The 20,053-nt window shown below is 39.3% G+C and overlaps 1 protein-coding gene across 5 annotated transcripts in view; it reads right to left on the bottom strand.

The window, feature by feature from the left end:
- MGA (MAX dimerization protein MGA) overlaps positions 1-20,053 on the bottom strand; it is a 52,799-nt gene that overhangs the window by 31,130 nt on the left and 1,616 nt on the right. For all 5 annotated transcript variants that reach the window (XM_040065947.1, XM_040065949.2, XM_040065948.1 and 2 more), the window contains exons 2-9: positions 15,984-17,125; positions 10,149-11,082; positions 9,729-9,816; positions 9,464-9,559; positions 5,803-5,931; positions 3,675-3,773; positions 1,770-2,407; positions 766-1,123 (exon numbers count right to left, since the gene is read on the bottom strand). In XM_040065947.1, the coding sequence (XP_039921881.1) occupies positions 766-1,123; positions 1,770-2,407; positions 3,675-3,773; positions 5,803-5,931; positions 9,464-9,559; positions 9,729-9,816; positions 10,149-11,082; positions 15,984-17,047 (3,406 nt within the window). In that variant the 5' untranslated portion in view covers positions 17,048-17,125. The remainder of the gene's footprint in view (positions 1-765; positions 1,124-1,769; positions 2,408-3,674; positions 3,774-5,802; positions 5,932-9,463; positions 9,560-9,728; positions 9,817-10,148; positions 11,083-15,983; positions 17,126-20,053) is intronic.

Below are 20,053 nucleotides of genomic sequence, written 5' to 3'. Positions count from 1 at the left end.
CTAATCCTTATTTCTCACTTTTACTGTGATAGAAGATCTCCAAAACCACTGAAAATTAGTGACCTCCACTGATGCTGCATACTGAAAAATCACAAAACATTACAAAAAAAAAAAAAAAAAAAAAAAAAAAAAAAAAAAAAAAAAAAAAAAAAAAAAAAAAATCCAGACCTGTATACTGCAGCTATATTGAAGAAATAATTTATACCAGTAGAACACCAGAAAATACTTTCGTTTTAGATACTGCTAAGAGTATTGTCAGGAAGAAACTGAAAATGCAAATTCATGGGCAGTTTCTACCAATTTGGTTTTCTGAGCATACCTTAGGCCAGATCTGAAATGACCATAAATACCTATACTTACAAGGAAGTCCATAAACTCTACAGCTATATACAGCAACTGAAAATGCAGCTCTAGATACTGACTTGTTTACAGGGAAAGGTAACAGCACTGTAACGGTGAACATAACCAACAACGACAGCAGTAATTATCCCATATCCATAGTATTTAAAGATATTTGAAGAGCTGAACAAGAGTTTAAACTACCAAGAAACTCCAACTATTTGATTCAATAAATAACTACAATGCCCCAAATGCTGAGTATGTAAGAACTGGAAAGAAAAGAAAGAAAAAAAAAAAAAAAAAAAAAAAAAAAAGGATATTTCCTGCAAGTAAGCTGGATTTACAAATGGCACCACTACCACATCCTAATAAAAAATGCCAACCGAGCTTGGTGGTTTGCTCTAAGTAATAACCACCAATACTCACTGTATTCCACCCTTTTTCTTTTCTTCCTATCCTTGTGCTTCATCTCCTCTTCTTCCCCATCACCCTCTTCTTCCACCTCTTCATCCTCTTGCTGCTGTCCTTGTGTTCCGAACAGCACAAGATTTCCACGCATGGCCTTTTTCGTCATTTTCTTGTGTTTTGTTCCTCCCTTCACCACTAAGACCCTTCTCTTGAGGCAGGTACACCCAAACATGCAGTCTGGCCTGCGGCAGTGGGTAGGCTGACGTTTCTCCAGTGCCAGACTGGCACATATACAACCCAGTCGGCAGAAATCATTGTTGCAAGGAGGTGCTCGTCGTCTTATTATCTTGTGGACAGGTTTGTTTTTAAGAGATGCCTAAAAAAAGTTTTAGAGAAGCATGAATTTCAAATTTTCATAAGAAGAAAATTAAGAGGTAAAAATTAAACCAAGCATATGCAAAATTGCTATTCAAAGTTCATTCAGAAAACCTCTCGAGCTACATTGTTTACGTACAAAAACTTGTCCTCTATACCACAAAAACAAAAAAAACCCCAATAAAACAGAGTCTGGACTTGGAAGTCTTTTGAGAGGTAACTGGAGACAGCAAAACCATTCTGGTAAAAAGCAGGATGTGAAAAAAGCAGAAGTTACCATGGGACAACCACATTACATAACCAGGATCTTCTTGCAGTTAGCTTGACTGAAAACATAAAAATGAAAATAGCAAGGAAATACAGCTACTGAACAGCAATTGTATTAACCCAAATTTTAATAGTGAGAAGTTTAAACAATTCAAATTATTAATAATTGGTATCAATACACTATTTTCACAATTAGTTTTTTCATAATGCTATGTCAGCACTCCTCAAGTTTCACTACAAAGACTACACCACAAAGCAATTTCATGCCTTATCATGATCCTCAGCAGCTTGAGTCTTATTTTCTGTATCTCTATGTAACATGCGTAAGTGGGCAGATTCAAAAAAGCAACAGTACAGAAAAGAAACTATTCCAGATGTACCTGAGCTGTAAGCAAAGTTGCCAAAGAGATGTCTGCTCGCTCTTCTGTAATATAGGTCCGTGGTTTCCCATCCCAGAGAGCACAGTCTTCCAAGTCCATTAACTTCACTTGAGATTTAGATAAACCTGGTGGACGAGGTGCTTGGAGAGGCTGTGGTGCTTGACGCAAACTGATCTGTTTTGGAAACGCATTTTCATCCACAGTTGGCTGCACAAAACCATCTGCTTGGTTACTCAAGGTGCTAGCAAACTTAGCAGCTTTTTCCCCTGACACTGATGAGCTCTGGTTCTGCTTTGCAGGAAAAGGTGAAGGCAAAATAGGTCTGTAAGATGATTTTACTCTGCTGTTTGTCTGTCTGGTTTGAGTCTTTGTTTTCCTAGAGGTAGATGATGGAGGAACAGGCTTCAATGTGTAAGACGTTGATGGAATCACAGAGGACTGCTTCTTTAAAACACTGTCGAGTGTTCGAACGTAGCTAGTGCTCTTAGTGGGAAGCTGATACACCACAGGAGAAGTGGGAGTGTTAGAAGAGAATCCCATACTTGTTTCCATCAATTTCCCTTCATTTTCCAGGTACTCATCCAACTTGTCACTACAGAACGCCGAGCGATTCTTCAGTGAACCTTCCGAACTGCCACCTAAATAAATGAAGAGTACTTTAACTCCTGGAGTTTAATAATAATAGAACACAGTAGGACAAAAACATCTCTAAAAAATGCACTCTTCTACAAGAACTGTATATGATATAGGCACACCAAATATAATCCATTCTGAAACGCAACCAGTAGCCTACACAATTGTTTTTGTGGAGATCTTACACATGTATTTGGGGGGGGTTGGCCTTGGTTAGACTCCAGGCACCCGCCAAGCCACTCTATCACTCACCTTCTCAGCAGAATGGGGGGTTGAAAGTAAGCTCCAAAAAACCTCATGGGTCAATATAAACGAGGTTCAATAAAGTAAAAGCAAAGGCCACATGTGGAAGCAAAGATTTATTCTCTACATCCCATCATCAGGCGACGTACAGGCACTTCTTGGGAAGCATGGGTTCAGAACAAGTAGCAGTTACTCCAGAAAACAAACATCATAAGCAATAAATGTCCCCTCCAAAGATCATGTCCACCCACTGGCTACTGCTGAGGGGGGAATGTGAGCACTGCTCAGCAGTAGCCAAAACACTGATGTGTTACCAACACCTTTCCAGCTGCCAGTGCACAGCACAGCACTGTGAGAGCTGCTGTGGAGAAAATGAATTCCAGCTCAGCCAGACCCCACGCAGCATTCATTCACAAAACCACTACAGGCCTTCTGTGCCTCCACTCTCGCTTTATTTGTCCTAAACACCTGGCCTACCCGGTACAGTACAATGCATCTGGAATATTTCAACACAACACTACAGAAATGCAGAAGGTACAATATAAATGTTTAATCTAAAGTAAAATATTGACAAATTTCAACAATCCATTTGAGGTATGGGAAAGTAATCAAATATGTGAGGCATACATACCTGCTCTAACTGGAGTTAAAAATACACCAATATAAATGAAAATTACTCAGGTTCATTAGGGTCCCTGAGGCAACAGAATTCTGGATTTACCATACTTCCATATGAACTCAAAAACAAAACCAAAACTATTACAGCTTTGATTTTCACTCGAGTCTTCTGTGCAGAACAGAACCGTATTTTTATTTTACTCAGTTTCTCTCTTCCCTCATTAATCTCCATTCTGACTATGGAACCAGTACTAAAAAATTCTTTAATTTTAACAGTCCCAATATAAAAAAATACATCTCTCATGTAGACACACCCAAATACCAAAATTGCAATGTCTATGGAAGGTCAAGAAAATGGCCACATGTTGGAAATACGTATGTTAATCTCTCACTTTTTACTTTTTTTTTTACCTTCATTTCTAGAAGCACCATGAAGCTTCCCTCGCCAGCCTTTGATTTTTGTGAAATCATTTGTTTTTCCTGTCCTGGAAACAAAGGGAAATCCAGTATCTGGAAAACAAGAAAGCTAGCCTCAGTTTATGAACCAAGTTAAACTGTATCACTGTGTTCGCAAGCTCTGCTTATTCCTTTTCAGGGACAGGTGAATAGTAGCAAAATGAAAAGATTTGAAACTACCTGATTTTTACTATTTTATTTTTAATTAATAGAATACTTAACAAGAAGGCCAAGCTTCCTGCAGAGTTTTTTGCTCTATGGCCAAGCATGTGCTATCCCACACAAAAAGTGTTTCCTTTATTTTCTGTTTTAGTTTCCTTAGCAATGTGCAAATGCAGTTGGCTCCAAAAGTCTAATGGGTGGATCAACTAATTAGTAGGCTAAAATGGAAGAAGCAGGTTTTGAGCTCATACAGCAGCCTCACTCAGCAAGAAGAGTAATTTGATCCTCTCCTCTCCCCTCCATTGGGTCAATGACTTTGATAACACCTGCAAAAACTTCATTTAATGTTTGCTGTTCTGTCAAATTCAGATGAGTATCTATTACAGGCACAGCCAGTGAATAATCGCAAAAGGCAAACAGTTACACCTCTGTCAAGTTATGCACCAACTGTGGGAGCTAAAATGCAATGTAAAACTACTAACAGGGATCTGTGTGGCCTTTTAACATATTCTTAGGCTAGAAATATTTGCATTGGACACCAAGCTGACTGAGGTCTTCTGAATTGAATCCTCCTCTCCTGCAAGCGTTAACAATCTGAAATTCAACGTCTGCTTCTACCAGATCCTAAAAGCAGTAGATTAAGACAGACATAAATAATCAGAATATTACAGAGGAAGAATCAGCTAAGCAGGACAGATAAGCATATAAGATAAGCCATAATTTTTCTGTCCAGTTCACTATTAAGAACAGTATCTACCAACAGTATGAGAACCACAATCACAGAATGTTTGGATACCAAGCAAGTTTAAGAAAGAACAATTAGTCACAACTTTTGTAATAAATAGTTATCATGAAGTTATAGGGTAGCCCCCTGTAACTGATGCGGCATCTCAAGGTCTTCTTCTGGAAAATTCTGATACTAAGCTCTGTGAAAGACAACTTTTTGTTTTTGTTTGGTATGTGAGCAACATCAGGCAAATTCAGATTGCCTAAGCTTTTTCTGAGCAATCTGAGAGGTCAGTATAAAATACAGAGATACTATTACTGGATCACAACTATCACAACATGGGAACCCTCAAAATAATCCAGCCACAATTACTCAGGACTCCTTGCCCAAAGGAGCACAAAACTATCTAAAAAGTTCTCCTATTTTGTCATTTTAGTATCATTTTAATCTCTTTAGATACCAAGTTGAACTAAATAGCCATTGTCTCCTTCTCATTTGTCCTAGGATGACTTTATGATGCTTGCATCCCCAATCGTCTGTTCTGTTTGTGCTGTATATTGAGTTCTGTACCTTTAAGACTGGTTCTGAGAGCAAAGAGGGGAAAGAAGCAGCGCGGAGTTTGTTTTGGAGAAAATTGCCTAACTCATGCACATTCTTTCCCTGGGACTGTGTTTGTCTGAGGCTTGGACAGACTGTGGGACAGAGATCTCTCTGCTTTTCGTTTGTTTTTAGCCAGCTGTGGCAGAGAAGCTCTCTGGACTATTTTTTTTTTTTTCCTTTTTTTTGGGACTGTTTAAACTTGCCCTGGACTGAAAAACCCAGAGGAGCACCAGGAGCTCACAACTGGGGCCAACTGGGGCCTGGACCTCCAGAGGAACTGATAAGAGACTGAGAGAGCTGAGCTACCCATGGCAAGGACTTTCTGAATTCGCCATCTCATTTCCGAACAACAAAAGGTTTTACTGTTTCATATTATTCATTCTTTATGCTTGTGGGCACTTTGTTAAATAAATAGCTTTTTCCACTTTTCTCTCAGGAATTTCCTTCCCGGACTGGTTGCAGGAGGGGCCATTTGGGTTTGCTTCCCAGAGGGACCCTATTTGGAGGACTTCTCCCAAATTTGCCCTAAACCAGGACATCATTGATAATAAAAAGGTGACACTTGAGATTACAGCAAGTTCATATTCTACCCACCTGGAGAATTGGGGTTGGTACCCGGATAGCTCCACAGAGAATAATTTGAGTAGGAAAGAGGAAGTTGCACACCCAAATATTTCAAGTCAATGCTCATTGTTGGGTCCACAGAATTCAACTTCAGTCCCACTACAAGAAACAAATAACAGTAAATGTCTCAATGCAGCAAGATGTTAAGAAAGAGAAAAACAAGATATTCACCAAAAGAAAAAGCAATCCGTTACCATGGGCTTTTCTGGCATTCCCCCAACATTTTAAGAGATTTGAGAAAAGCATTAGTGCCATAACAGTTACTTACACTGGATTTATAGCAGGTATAAATTAAAGAGCATTTTACGCAATGGTAATTTGAGAAAAAATCTGAATAACTTTTCACAGTTTTTTTGATTGCTACTGACGTTTTTACAGAAATTTATTAACCACTGTGCCAGTGTTGTAATAAACCTCATGATAAAACCTTTTGTCTGTTTTTCTGAATAAGTCAGCACCATTTACGTCTTTGGAGGCTAGAGTTACTCTCTGAACCCAACTCAGCTGACTGACATTTCATATCCCTATGTTATCAAGCCTGCCAGCAGTACTTACACATCCCTTTTTGTACTGAGCTTAACTTGTGTAAGAACATATATCACACATACATGAGCTTCAACCAGCAATAAGAGACAAAAACCCACATTTTAGCTGTGAAGAATGCGTGTGTGTTTCTTTGACTGTTCTAATATAAATATGAGTTCAGACAGCAATTTCAGGACTCATTCGGTCCTGAAGCAGGGAGGAAAATGGCTATACAGAAACTAAACAACTTGTGTTGTTAAAAGCACTGAAGTGCATTTGTGGTTCCTTCATTAATGCTCCTTCATTAAAAATCCCCAATACTCAAAATGAAAGATTTACTTGGTAACCAAACTATTTTTGTCAATAGCAGAACAAATATAGATATAGAAGTGCTGAAAAAAGTAAAAGCTAGGAAAATTGATATTGCACCTTTTCAGAAAATATTGTTACACAGAATTCAAGAAATCATTGTCAATCAAATTCACCTCACAGCTGGGAGCTGAGAACTTCTAGTTTTGATTTTTAGCTACAGAAACTTAGAAATGTTGCTCCTGTTGCCCACAAGTTTGAAATAAATACATGAAATGTATGCACCTTGAAACTGAAAATGTACAACTTGACAAGGCTCTAGAAACAAAGTCGTATTTGCACATACAGTAGAAATCTTGTGCTGGCCATACACATTTATGTTCACAAGTGGAAACACAGTGACCAGTTTACTAGCAGCCTGAAAACAATTGACATGAAACAAATCTCAGGCATGATTATTTAAACAAATACTGTTATCACAGACAGTCTAGCGAGATGTAATTTTCATATCTACATAGGGAAACCAAGAAGCAAGTCCATCTGGTGTTTTGTATAAAAACATGTCAATTGACAAATGTCAAGATGCCGTCCCTTTTTTTTTTGCTATTCAAATAAAATGGAAAGAGTACAGAGTTTATTTTTCTTTACACTCCTTCCTATCACCTGCAAAAACAAGCCTATATTTGTTTTACACTCAAACAAAAATAAGAACATCACACATGCACAGAACCTATTTTTTCAGTTTAGGATCATGAAGTAAAAAACATCCAAGACAAAACCCAAGAAGTGCAACATGGAATGACTGCAGGCAGCCACGGGAGAACAAATGGTAACAGTAAAGTCAATAAAGATATCCCCATGCACAACAGGTGACCTATCAGTTTTAAAAATTTCTGTAATTTCTAGAGCATTGCTGAATTTCAGTTGCTGTAAGCAAACAGTAGCAATGAAGAACTATAAGAACTTTCTCCTCTCCATCGGCTGCAGCCAATTAATCTGAAATATGAAACATGACAACAGTGCCTCCAATTTTCAAGAACATAGTCAGGGATTCAAATTAGTACAGATAAAACCACCATCCCACAGCTTTGCAGTGCTCCAGCAGCTTTCCTTTTAACACACTTAAGTTGGATTCCCCTCTTTCTGAAGCATATTCCTGCAATTCTGGCACCTCTAAAATCTAGACAGCCTCCAGCACCCTGTTATTAACTTCACAGATCAAGAGAAATTGCAGGGTTCAGGTACAGCTTCAACATTTCATCAGTGAATCTCAAAAATAAACTTCTCAACTATACTGTTGAGAATCAAAACCAGAGTTAACATCAAAACTGCTATGTCTGTTCCTTCCAGGATCTCAAGTCTGCAAGGCAAGAGATCTGTAATTATTTGGAACATGAAGGTAATCTGGAGAAAGTCTGGTTCCTTGTTCACATGCAGCAGCTGAAGTCTAACAATAAAAGTATTCATATTGTAGTTCACTTCATAGCCAAATCAGACTGCATTTATTGTCATAATGCTCTTGCTGCAAATAGTTTTCCTGTACCTTCTTTTCCCTCTAAAAATTAGAAGCTGTGGTTCGTCTCCATCATTGCTGAATTGCAATTTCACTATTTAACAGGCTCAGGAAATTACCACCCAACACTGGAAATGATGGTCATTACCGCTCAAAAACATCAAAAGTTTTCAGACATCTTTATCTTAGCCTAATGCTTGGCATTTCTTGTCCATTTTGTAGAACCTGTGAACTGCTCAAAACCCTTCAGAAGGCACCTCACATTTCATCTGGAGAAAAAGCATGCGGGTTCTACATGTTCCCTGTTGCAAGATCACGTCAAGAGTAAAACAGCCCTCACAAGTGCTGTAGTTGCCAATGTATCACACAGTTGCCAACAAGCTGTAATTTTAAGATACTTTTTTGGGGTAAAGGTAACACCTAGGAGGTCCACAATAAAATCCTAAAATGGGTTACTATTGCTGGTTCTCATCATACACCACGCATAAACCATTCAAGATAATCCAATATTCTTCACCAGAGGAGCTCTGTGAGGGCCCAGAACAGCTCATATCAGAGTCAAGATCAGTAATTGGAGCAGCAGTCCCAACTGTATTACAGTTATGCCTTTGAAACATTCGGGGCCGGAACCTCAGGAGTATGAAGTACAAGGTTTCCAAGTGTATCAATAATTTCATCACTTGCTCCGAATGCCCACATTAATGTCATTGGTCTCAGGACTACTACTGTTGACGTCTTTCAACATCATCAGAAGAGAGAACATTAAGTTCCACTCTGTGGATCCTTGGCTTTCCTCCATCTACCTCAGGATAACATTATATATAAACAGAAGATCACAAACTACAAGTATGTTGCTTGGCCCTTTTACATGGCTGGTGAACCAGATGAACAGGCACTCAAATAACGCCTCAAATCACAGAAATGTAGTCTTGGTTAAGTCTTGCTGCATCTCTAGCTCTTCTACTCGCCAGGAAATGCCTACTTTTATGAAGGAGTAAAACCAACTCTGCTTTCAACCAGGTTTAGGTCATTACAAAACAGGCACTGTTGGAAGGCTCAGAAACTTCTGCATGAGGCACACAAAATGCAGACTCCTGTTGGGAGATTCAGGAGTCACCTTTTGCCACCTCCATATTTTCTAGTTTGCATCAAAAATGTGTTGCGGATGAAAACGTCCCAGCTGTGTTAGGCATACACAGTACTGGCACCAGTAGGAAATTATTAGTTGAGTATGACTAAGTGTAATGATCAACCAAGTGCATCAGTATGTACAGTACCACTTACCTTCCTGAAGGCTAGGATGTATGACTTGTTTATGCCTCAAGGTCTTCAGCTCTTCCATCAACTCTTTTTCCAGCACTTGTATTCTTGCTTGACAATCTACTCAAAAAATAAGAGAACATAAAAAATATAAAAAATATTTGCCATGCAAAAAAGCTGAGTTAATTATTAATTTTTTGAGTGTCTTTACAAATTCCCGTATTGCAGGGAAAAGCCACTCACAAACAAACAAACAAACAAAAGAAAAATAAACAGAAAAAAAATGTACCTGGATCACTTGTAGACAACAGGGGAGCCTGAAGGTTCTGTGACTCTTCTCCACCAGCTCTATCAACAGTGTTAATGTCAAGAGCTTCCTACACACATGAAGAGCCTTGAGTAAGTCAAGATACCTTAAAACACTTAGATGCAAAGTAGGCCACATCAAATATCACCATATCATTCAAAACATGACAGTTTCATAAACAAGCATGCATGCTTTTATACAGAACTCTAGATCCCCCTACTTCTTTCTTAAGCTGCAAGAAGTGAGACCATGCTATGAATAACACAGGGTCAAAATAATAAGAGATTTGGAAAGAGGCCACAAAACTCCAAACTCAATTTAAAAGAAAATAATAACTTCAGCTCGTAAGCACGAAGGCTTTAAAAGCTTTTTGGATTTCACTTCACAACAATGAGGTTTTACCTTTGATGCAAAGGACACAAAAAGAACACCATCAACATCTTCAAGGTCCGGTTTAACATCTGGAAGGATATTCCCAGGCCCCAGAGAAGCGTTCTTGCTTGCTACTACATTTTTCCCTATACCTTTAGGTGGTCGACCAGCCCTGGAAATTTTCAGTTTCCGGGGCCTTCCTCTTTTATTTGAAACTGATGATAGGGTGCTCTGATTGTTACCAGAGCCTTTGAGGGACGCAGGGTTCTTCAGTACACCAGATCTTTTTCTGCCACAGACCTCTTTATCTGGAAAGTCACAACTTACTGAGCCCCTGAGATTAAAATTAGGTGATTTGGAAAGAGCCCACTGGGCCTCTCCGATTGAACAGTATTTCTGTGAAATTTTACTCTCAGGAGATGCTTTCTTCATAACTAACTCCTCAGGAATAGTGGCTGTGCCTGAGCAAGAGTCTTTGTGATTTTCAAAATATACAGGCAAGGAATCCAGGACTGCACCCAAAGGGGATTTATCCTTCTTGCAAGAGGAAAGCATGGTCTGCGGCAGCTCAGATATCTTCACTGTGCTCTTTGTGACTGCACAAGGTTCCAAATAGACCACAGGCATCTTACCACTGTCCAGTTTTAACATTTTTGCTTTGGCAACACCTGAAGAAGACCTGGCTAGCGTATGCTTCCTAGACCTGAATTCTCCATCAATTTCATCTCCTTCACAGCGTCTCATTAGGTGTTTTTGTACAACGGGATCATCCTCCTCAGTGTTGGAAAATTCGTCCGTTTCTTCATCTGTGTCCTCCTGTTTCACAGTTATTCCTTGTGTGCAAATATTTGACTCGTAGTCATAGTCATCTACTGGCTCCTCTTTAATAACTACGTTGAAGTGGCCATTTGGGTCCAACGGAGATGCCACACAGGAATTGCTTTCGTAACTGCTAGCAATGGGACTGGGGCGGGAGAGAGGGGACAAAACCAAAATACAATGTAAGAACTTCATCAAATCAAATCTCCTTTACCAAAACTCCACCATCTCCCGTAACTCTTGGCTATATTGTAAAAAGCTTCTAAAATGCTCCCAGACATAAGTCTGCTAAATAAGCTGTCATTTACAAGCTTCCATTTTTAGAAGCACTCAAGGAACCCCAAGAAATTGCCATTATTAAGAACAATCCAACTTCTTATCTGAAGGCAGCAGCACAAATTCCTTCCCTACTAATATCAGGGTGACATTTGCACTTTTTCCTCTTTTAGTCAGCATGAACTTATGCTAAACTGTCATATTTGAAACGCTCAGAAGTGGCCTTAGTTTGCTGTATCTCGTTAAGACCCTAAAGCCATTGTGCTTGCAAGTAAGAACACTTAAAGCACCAAAATTTTAGTTAATGCACCCTGAAGCCACACACAGACAAATCCTAAATTCAACTGTTTTTTGAACACTTACAGAATACTAATATCCTACTGAACCCTGCTGCATTTTCTGCTAGGTCTGAGTCCTAACCTAACCAGAATTCAAAATACCATGCATTAGATACTGAAGACGTACAGGCAGCTCATAACAGGCTTCTTTGAGGGCCAGACACATCAGTCAAAGAACTACAGTCATCAGTTTTCTTTAGTGTATCAGAACCTGGCTCCTTGTCATAAGAGAAAACTACTAAGGTATGAAGCCAGAAACTCATATCCAGAATAAAACTCAAAAAAATGTCAGAACTTATTTACTCAACATATCACATTGTATTCCAATAATACCTTTATACTTACTATACTATACACCACATAGAATTTAATTATATTAAATTATTATTGCCAACTTGGTGTTATTAAAATTATTTGTTAATAATGACAATTTCAAGTAAAATTTAACAAATTTGTAGTACTAATATAGTATATAGAGAGCGAATATTGCTTTACATATACTGGAAGTGTGTCTATTTTATCGTTAATATTATCCATCCCTACACCTTTAAAGCAGTGCTAAGCCCAGCTGAACCTACAGCTGGGTTTGAGAAAGGGAAAAAGTAGTGAGGAAGAAGCTGATTCCTTTCTTGTGTAGACTGACACAGACTTAAGGGAGAAGAGCTGGGACACACAAGAAATCACAACATGGAGCTGGGAGCATTCCCCTCATGAAGAAACACTGCGGTATTAAAACAGGGAGCTGACAATCAAGATATAAATTTAATATATTAGCATATAAAATTCTAAAGAACGAAAGACGCTATCTAGAAAACTTGTTGCAACTCATAAGACACTAAGTAGCCAGCACTAAGCTTAACTAAGCTGACTCCGGAGGGAATGGCAGGCAGCAGGAGACAGGAATACCAGTCCTATTTTGTCTCCTGTTTTCTCTGGACAGTGAGTTTTCTATTAGAAATTTTCTAACTTTCACTTACTTAATAATATGAAATGTAAGATTAAAAAGCCCCTCTCGGTCAGTGAGTTTACTGTGAAAGAAATGCAGACTACTTATCAGTTAATGGCAGCTGAAAATCCTGCCACAATATTAAGGTAAGAGGCTGAGTAAGTACAGCTCACGCACAATTAATATGAATATTATTAAGACTCATCTGCTCTGCTGCTTTAAAGTTCTTGAAAATCAAGAGGCAAAAAACCCTAGCAAACTCACAGGCCAGGAATAAATTTCTCCTCTGAGTTTTACCGTTTCCAGTTGGAAGCCCAGTAAAGCCTGGACTTCTCTAGATTTCTTTCCTTTATCTATTGCAAGGTGTATACGTGTTAAGTTAAGGATTACCTTTCGAACTGGGATCTGACAGTATCCCAACTTAAAAAGCCCTGCTGTAAAACTGAAACTTCTAGGCACAAATATTGTTTTATTCTGCATAATGCAACCACAAGCCAGGCGGCGACACGAGTGATGTATGACCCAGGCACATGTATGTATGCGAAGATAACGGGTTTGCACAAAATGCCGGTTTTAAATTCAGATACAATAACCAACTTCTCAAAGAATAATAAAGTTGCTTTTTAGCACTGAAGCAATTTCATTTCTTATAGCCCAAGTAATGCATTTGGCACCCTTGCAATGTAACAACAAAAGCAGAGAGACCACCATTTTGGCATTTTCCAAATTAAAAACCATCAAGCTCATCATTTTTTGAAAGCACAAAGTTTTGGGGTTTTTTTGGTAGATAATTTTAAAATACTGGGGAGGAGGAATCTGATTTCTTGTGGAATTAATCTAGCAATCTATGGCAGAGGTTTGAAGGATAATCACTTGCCTTTCTCCCCCAAAAGAAAGCCAAGAAAGAAAAAAACCTCAAACTGTCAAGACTAAACACAAGACAAAACTAAATTAGACACAAGACAACTAAATTAGAATAACAAGACTAATGGAGCATTGAAAGTCCCACAGACTTTTTATTTTTGAAGGAGGAAATTCAAAAGACCTCGGAAAGGAGAAAGAGTACATTAATTAGCCTGCAAGAGTTAAGAAACAGTAAAGTTTGTTTGTGGTACCTTCCATGGCCTAAGCATCTGGGTATATCCAGGAGTAAGCATTTCTACCAAAGTATCCACAACTTGAACATTTATTTTCTTTACAACACACCTAGTTAAACTAAACATACTATCAGACCACAGAAGCAGAAGGAAAAAACCCACATAGTACCCTGGATAAAGAAAACAGTCCTTTATTTCTGAAGTCCTCTAATAACTCAGGATTAAAATTACTCTTAGGTATATGCAAACTTTTACATGGTTCTCTTATCAAAAATGTCAGAAGAACTGAGTATCAGCGGGGAGTACCACTCTCAACAGCACTAGGAACTCCACTTCTTTTGCAGAGGATTATCTGATAGGTAACAGTTCCCAACTTGCTTCTCACTCAAATCTAAGCTCAGCAGAAATCACAACTCTGACTAAAAGAAAGTTAGTGCCTATCAAGCACCCACCACTTAAGAAAAAAAAAGAAAAAAAAAGAAAAAAAAAAATCAAACCTGCTGAGTCTTCATTAATATGTAAATTTTAATGTGTAAATATTAATGTTTAATGTAAATTAATGTAAATTATTTGGTTTAATAAAGAAGAATGTCACACTCTCAGTGCTGGCCTTGAAAGGTTGACATACTTCTAAACTCAACTGTATGGCATTAAAACACTGTTTTCTGAACAGATCAGAAGAAAGGAGAACTAATGTTCTGAAAAACTCCAGCACTTACAAAGATAGTTTTGCCATTTCTTGGGTAAGATCAATTTTCTCTTTCCAAGTAAAGAATTTGACTTTTCCCACAGGTTACAAAAACACAACAAAAAGCTGGTCAATGCTTGAAAGTATTTCTAGGACAGTGGTAACATTTATTCATCAAGTGACAGGTGCGTCCAAGCCAGCCAACAAAAACACCTTTTGCAGTCTTACTTCCAATATGCAAAGTTATCTAAACTCTTCTCCATGCTCTTAAGAACTAAAAAAATCCATCCTTTCTGTAATCGGTTTATTCTCAGTATTTAAGATGAGTTAGAACAATGGTTTTTGAAAACAAAGTGAAGACCTTCTTTCTAATACACTGACAACACATGAGAATACTGCACTCTAGAACTCAAAACAATTCTAGGACTCTTTAAGAATTATTACAAATAAACTCAATGAAGTGTCAAAGTATGAATAACTTTGTAATTTGAAGTTTTTTCAGTTACTCAAAAGGCAAGGAGATCCCTCCTGCAAGGCAAAAAAACAACTGAGGAAACCTCTGTCCTCTGTAAAAACACACTACAGTTATATAGTAATACAGCCTTTGTGTAATACAGCTGTAGAGTAATACAGCCTTTGTATAACAACATCATAAATGTAACTCTCCTCCGATCAGAACTGACCTCTAATTTCACCATTAACATCATCCTGATATTCTGCAGTTGTGATTTTATTGTGTTCTGGTCTATGAAAAGTTGCTTTTGTCACTAAATCTTTGGCAGATTAAGCGTGGTATTAACAAATTGACATGAAGCAACATGGCAGAAAAGAAACCACTATGTTTTTTAAAATAATTTTTTCTCAAAGCTTCTCTACATGAACATTAACTATTCACCAAGTCTGACCCATTCTATTGCTTGGATTTTCAAAACCAAGTAAAAATGCAGTAAAATAATAGGTTTTGCCAGGCTTGCTTTAGAAAAACCAAGTTGTTCTGAAGTACTTCCCTTAACTCACAGCAAATATGAGGCAACTGACTACCAACAGGCAGGCTACCTCACGCTTCTTTGTGTAATAAAAGAATTCACACCAAGCAGTTATTGACAAAACAGTGGCTTGCTGCCAATTACAACTGCCTTGCAGCAATCCCTACACATATGCAATCTAAATACCCACATGCCATTCACTTTCAGGAATGAAAACTGAAGCTATAGCTAGACAGCATGTCAATGTGGTGAGCAACCCTAAAAGCAAAGGCAGTGTTTTGAGGACTGCAATGTGCTCTGCCCAAAACTCTGGGAAAAAAAAAAAAAAATTAGCCTTCTAAAATGCTAAAAGGGTTAAGAGAAATCCCCCAATGCTTCTCAACCATGGGAGCTAAAGCAACACAGAAAATAATAGTGAACTCTTGCATTCCCCAGACACCTGAGAAAGTCAAGACTGATATATGACTGAGCAAAGAAAAGCTGCTAGTAATATTAACTGTTCTACCATTTCAGGTCATGCAACCTTTGTCACCATCCCTGGCTGTGTTTAAAGAAAGACTGGATGTGGCACTTGGTGCCATAGTTTAGCTGAAGTGTTAGGGCTCAACAGGACTCAATCCTTTAGCTGTAAACCTCTACACTGAGCATCCTGTTATTTATTTACAAAATATCCCACTTAACCACCGGTTGTACTGAAAATGCAGTGTTAACCCACCTTTCAGAGACTTCTTGTTTTAGCTTTGGCATAACACCTGAAGGCAGGTCACTCTCCAGGAGACCCAAGAAGTCTCCTTCTGCATTAAGGGGCTCTTTATCCAGCCCAGTGTCTGATGAGTTTTGACCAATGAAAGAAGAATCTAAACTTCTCTGATGCACATCTAATGGATCAACTTCAGCAGGGTGACCACAAATGTCAGGACTGCTAAGAACATCACCTCCTTCCAATTCTAAGTTGCTGTTCTGTTTCGCATCACGCTGAGGTCGACTATTCAGCCCATCATCTCTGAACCCTTTAGCAAAAGGATTGTAATCTATTTTCAGCTGGGTAATCTGGATGTTCTGGTAGGCTGTGACCGCGAAGAATTCAGTCTGTGGAAAGGTAAATGTATGGACATCGGGGCCATTAAGCTGAATGACTTCCGTGGCTTTGTTTGCAGGCACCAAGTGAAGTCGCGGCAGGTATCGGTGCATAGAATGCAGGATTATGTGACCCTCCTGGTCCAGGGTATTGTTGGTGAGTTTAAGTCTGTAGAAGGACACCGGCTGATGCATCCAGAACTGGCCAGTGGAAGGGGATTCTGGATGAATAAACACTCGTCCTAGAACATGTGGCTCTGCCCTCCCACTGGGCTCCCACCAACGGCCATTCCATTTGTAACGGAGATTGTCCACAGGAGATATGTCCATGACTAGGATGTACTTCTGACTGGAATTCAGCCCTGTAATCCAGTATCGGCAATATGGAAACATTCGCCTCCCCTGCTTCGTCAGGATCATCTCTGTGTTGCAATGGTAGAATTCCATCCACATGCTGTTGTTTTCTAGGGTGACAGTGATGCCCCCTGAGACACAGTCAGCTGGGAGGCAGGTCTTGACTCTGGGTTTGACTGGACTCAATACACTGCTGGCGAGAGCACAAGCATCACGGTTTGCTACCAGGATTCCTTGGTCAGCTTTTCCATCTCCCTGCTGCTGTTTCAATATGACAAAGAAAGCACGCGCTGCACCAGACACAGTCCCACCATCCCGGCTAGCCAAGACAATCTGCTGTTTCTCCATGATGAGCACTCTCACAAGCTTTCAAACCAAATGCAAATACTACAGAGTTCTGATAATCTTCTATGTGTGTTCACCATCCTGGAAGAAAAGGATAGCACCACAGTTAAAAATATTCCAACACCGTCTAAGAAAGTAATTAAGTCACGTGAGACATCCTTTTTGCAATAGTTCTCCACATCATAAACTTAAAAGATAAGCAGTACGACAAAACAGAGCACAATCAGAGTGTCACAAATCAATGTTGCATGTGTGCATACAGCTTTGACCATATAGACATAGGGGGTATGACACCTTTAAATTGCTTTTTCATACAGGCTTTGCCCAAAAAGAACTCCTTGTTTTGCTTGGTATTTCTAAGCACTTTGTTCTGACATTCCCTCTAGTCTTCAGATCATTCACTTAACAACATTAGGTAAAATATGCAGAAGTTTTCAGGAGAGCAAATGGTACATTTCAGACACAAAGGCAAAAGTCTTGCCAGAAAGAAAGAAAGAGTTCCCTGAAGTCTACAACTTGTCAAAAATTTACACGAGGAAAGGAAAAAAAAGTTTAAAACATTTTCTCTGAAGTTCTTTATTGAAATCCTCAAAGTTTGTGTTTGCAATTTCTTTGCTTACACTCCCCATCAACTCCAAGGATTTCTAATCATCTGTCAAGGGGAGAGAAAAAGAAGGTACAAAATACTTAATATGGATAATCTTTGGAAAAAGACACAAACTTTGTGAAGCACTGGGCAGCCTTAGCTTCCTTTATCTTCTGAATTATGGAAATAATTTAAATCAAACAAGAAAACATTAGTACTGTTATGATTAGCATAATCACTGTTTAGAATTGTGTATATGCAGATAAAAGTAACTTCTTTAGTTACTTTTATCTGCATATACACAATTCCACTTTGTGTGTCTACCTCCCAGATTAAGGATTATGTCAACATTGTAAAAACAGATCATAAACTACTTCCTTTTTCAAATAGCCTGTTTATTTCTTTATGTGAAAATTTAAAATATGCACTTCTGGTAACTCACGAAAATCCTATTTCCACATCCAGATGTTTGTCTTTTGATCCTTATTGTATGTGGAACACAACACTGACAAACAATTATTGATTCTTGTATCAAATACCTAGTTGGTGGGAACCAGAGACCAGAGTCAATCACCACTGCTAGAAGCTGAGATGCATCCCAGAGTGCCAAGCCACTTTCCTTAATATTCAAGAAGTCAGGTGAAGTCCAGGTGACTGAAAAAAGGGAAATATTACACCTATTTTTCAAAAAAGGGTAGACAAGTATTCTGGGAACTACTGACCTGTCAACCTGACCTCTGTGCCTGGTAAGATCATGGAACAGATTCTCCTAGAAGTGATGTTAAGGTGCATGGAGGACAGAGGTGATTTTCCAGCACAGCTTCACCAAGGACAAGTCCAGCCTGACCAACCCAGTGGCCTTTTACAACCAAGTGACTGCACTGCTGGACAGTGGAAGAGTTACAGATGTTGTCTATCTGGACTTCCATAAAGTCTTGGAACCAGTCCCCCACAAAGTCATTCTCTCTAAACTGGAGAGAAATGGATCTGATGGGTGGACTGTTCAGTGGATGAGAAACTGATACCCATCCAGAGGGTAGTGATCAACAGCTCTGAGTCCCAGGGACCATTCATGACAAGTGGTGTTCCTCAGGAGACCATACTGGCAAGGTAAGTAAAGCTGACATGCCTGAATCATGTCCAAAAGGACCTGGACAAGCTTGATGAGAGGTCTGACAAGTCCAAGTGCAAGGTGCTGCACCTGACATGGGGCAACTCCCAGTATCAATCACAGGTTGGGGGATGAAGAAACTGAGTGGCCCTGCTGAGAAGGACTTGAGGCTGCTGGTGGGTGAGAGGCTGGACACGACCTAGCCATGGCCCCTGCAGTCCTGAAAACCAATTACATCCTAGGCTGCATCCAGCGTGGCCAGCAGGGCAAGGGATGGGATTCTGCCCCTCTATTCTGCTGCCATGAGACCCCACCTGGAGCTCTGCATTCAGCTCTGGGGTCTCCAGCACAGGAAGGACACAGACCTTGCTTGGAGCAAGTCTAGAGAAGGGCCACCAAGATGTTGAGGAGAAAACACCTCTCCTGTGAAGACAGGCTGAGAGAGATGAGGTTGTTCAGGCTGGAAGAGGCTCTGGGGAGATTTAGTAATTGCAGCCTTTCAGTACCTAAAGGTGACCTACAACAAATCTGGAGAGTGACCTTTACAAAGGCAGGGATAGAAAAAGGTGAAATGGCTTCAAAATGAAAGACCGAAGTTTAGATTAGATATTAGGAAGAAATTCTTTACTACACAGGTGGTTAGGCACTAGAACAGGTTACCCAGAGCCACTCTAGATGCCCCAACACTGGGAAGTGTTCAACACCAGGCTGAAGATGGGGTTTTTAGCAACCTGGTCTAGTGAAAGTGTCCCTGTCCATGGCAGAAAGGTTGGATCTAGGTGACCCTTAAGGTCCATTCCAATCAAAACCATTCTATGATTGTATGAGTTGGAAAACAACCACATCTCTTTCCAGAGCATTAAGTCTTAATTCACAAGTCTTAAGTGAACAGGATATTTAATAAGACATCTTCATTTTGTCAGGACTGGGGCACTGTAGGTGAAAAATCTCCTCTGTGTTATCCATTTCCACCCTTTACACTGTATATTTTAAAACTTAATGTAAAAGTTAATAAACTGGTGGAAATAAACCAAAACTGTTCTGCACAGATTTTTGATACCTGTGAAGTTACAAGGTCTAGTTTTCAGTTTAACTTTGCAGAGGAAATTCTTCCCCACAAATATACCCACAACCACCTACCCACCGAGGACTCAACAGTGTAGGATACAAAATGAATTCAAGTGTATTGCTCTGCTTTTGCAGTTATTACACCTCAAGTCCCAGGAACACAAAAAGCTACCTACCCCAAAGAAATAAGCACTTTCATGTTCACATGGCAGAACAGCATAGAAATACAAATCTCAGACAAACA

This window comes from Hirundo rustica, chromosome 6 (assembly GCF_015227805.2).
Source record: "Hirundo rustica isolate bHirRus1 chromosome 6, bHirRus1.pri.v3, whole genome shotgun sequence".
Taxonomy (NCBI): Eukaryota; Metazoa; Chordata; class Aves; order Passeriformes; family Hirundinidae; genus Hirundo; species Hirundo rustica.
This window is presented reverse-complemented; position numbering and strand designations above follow the sequence as displayed.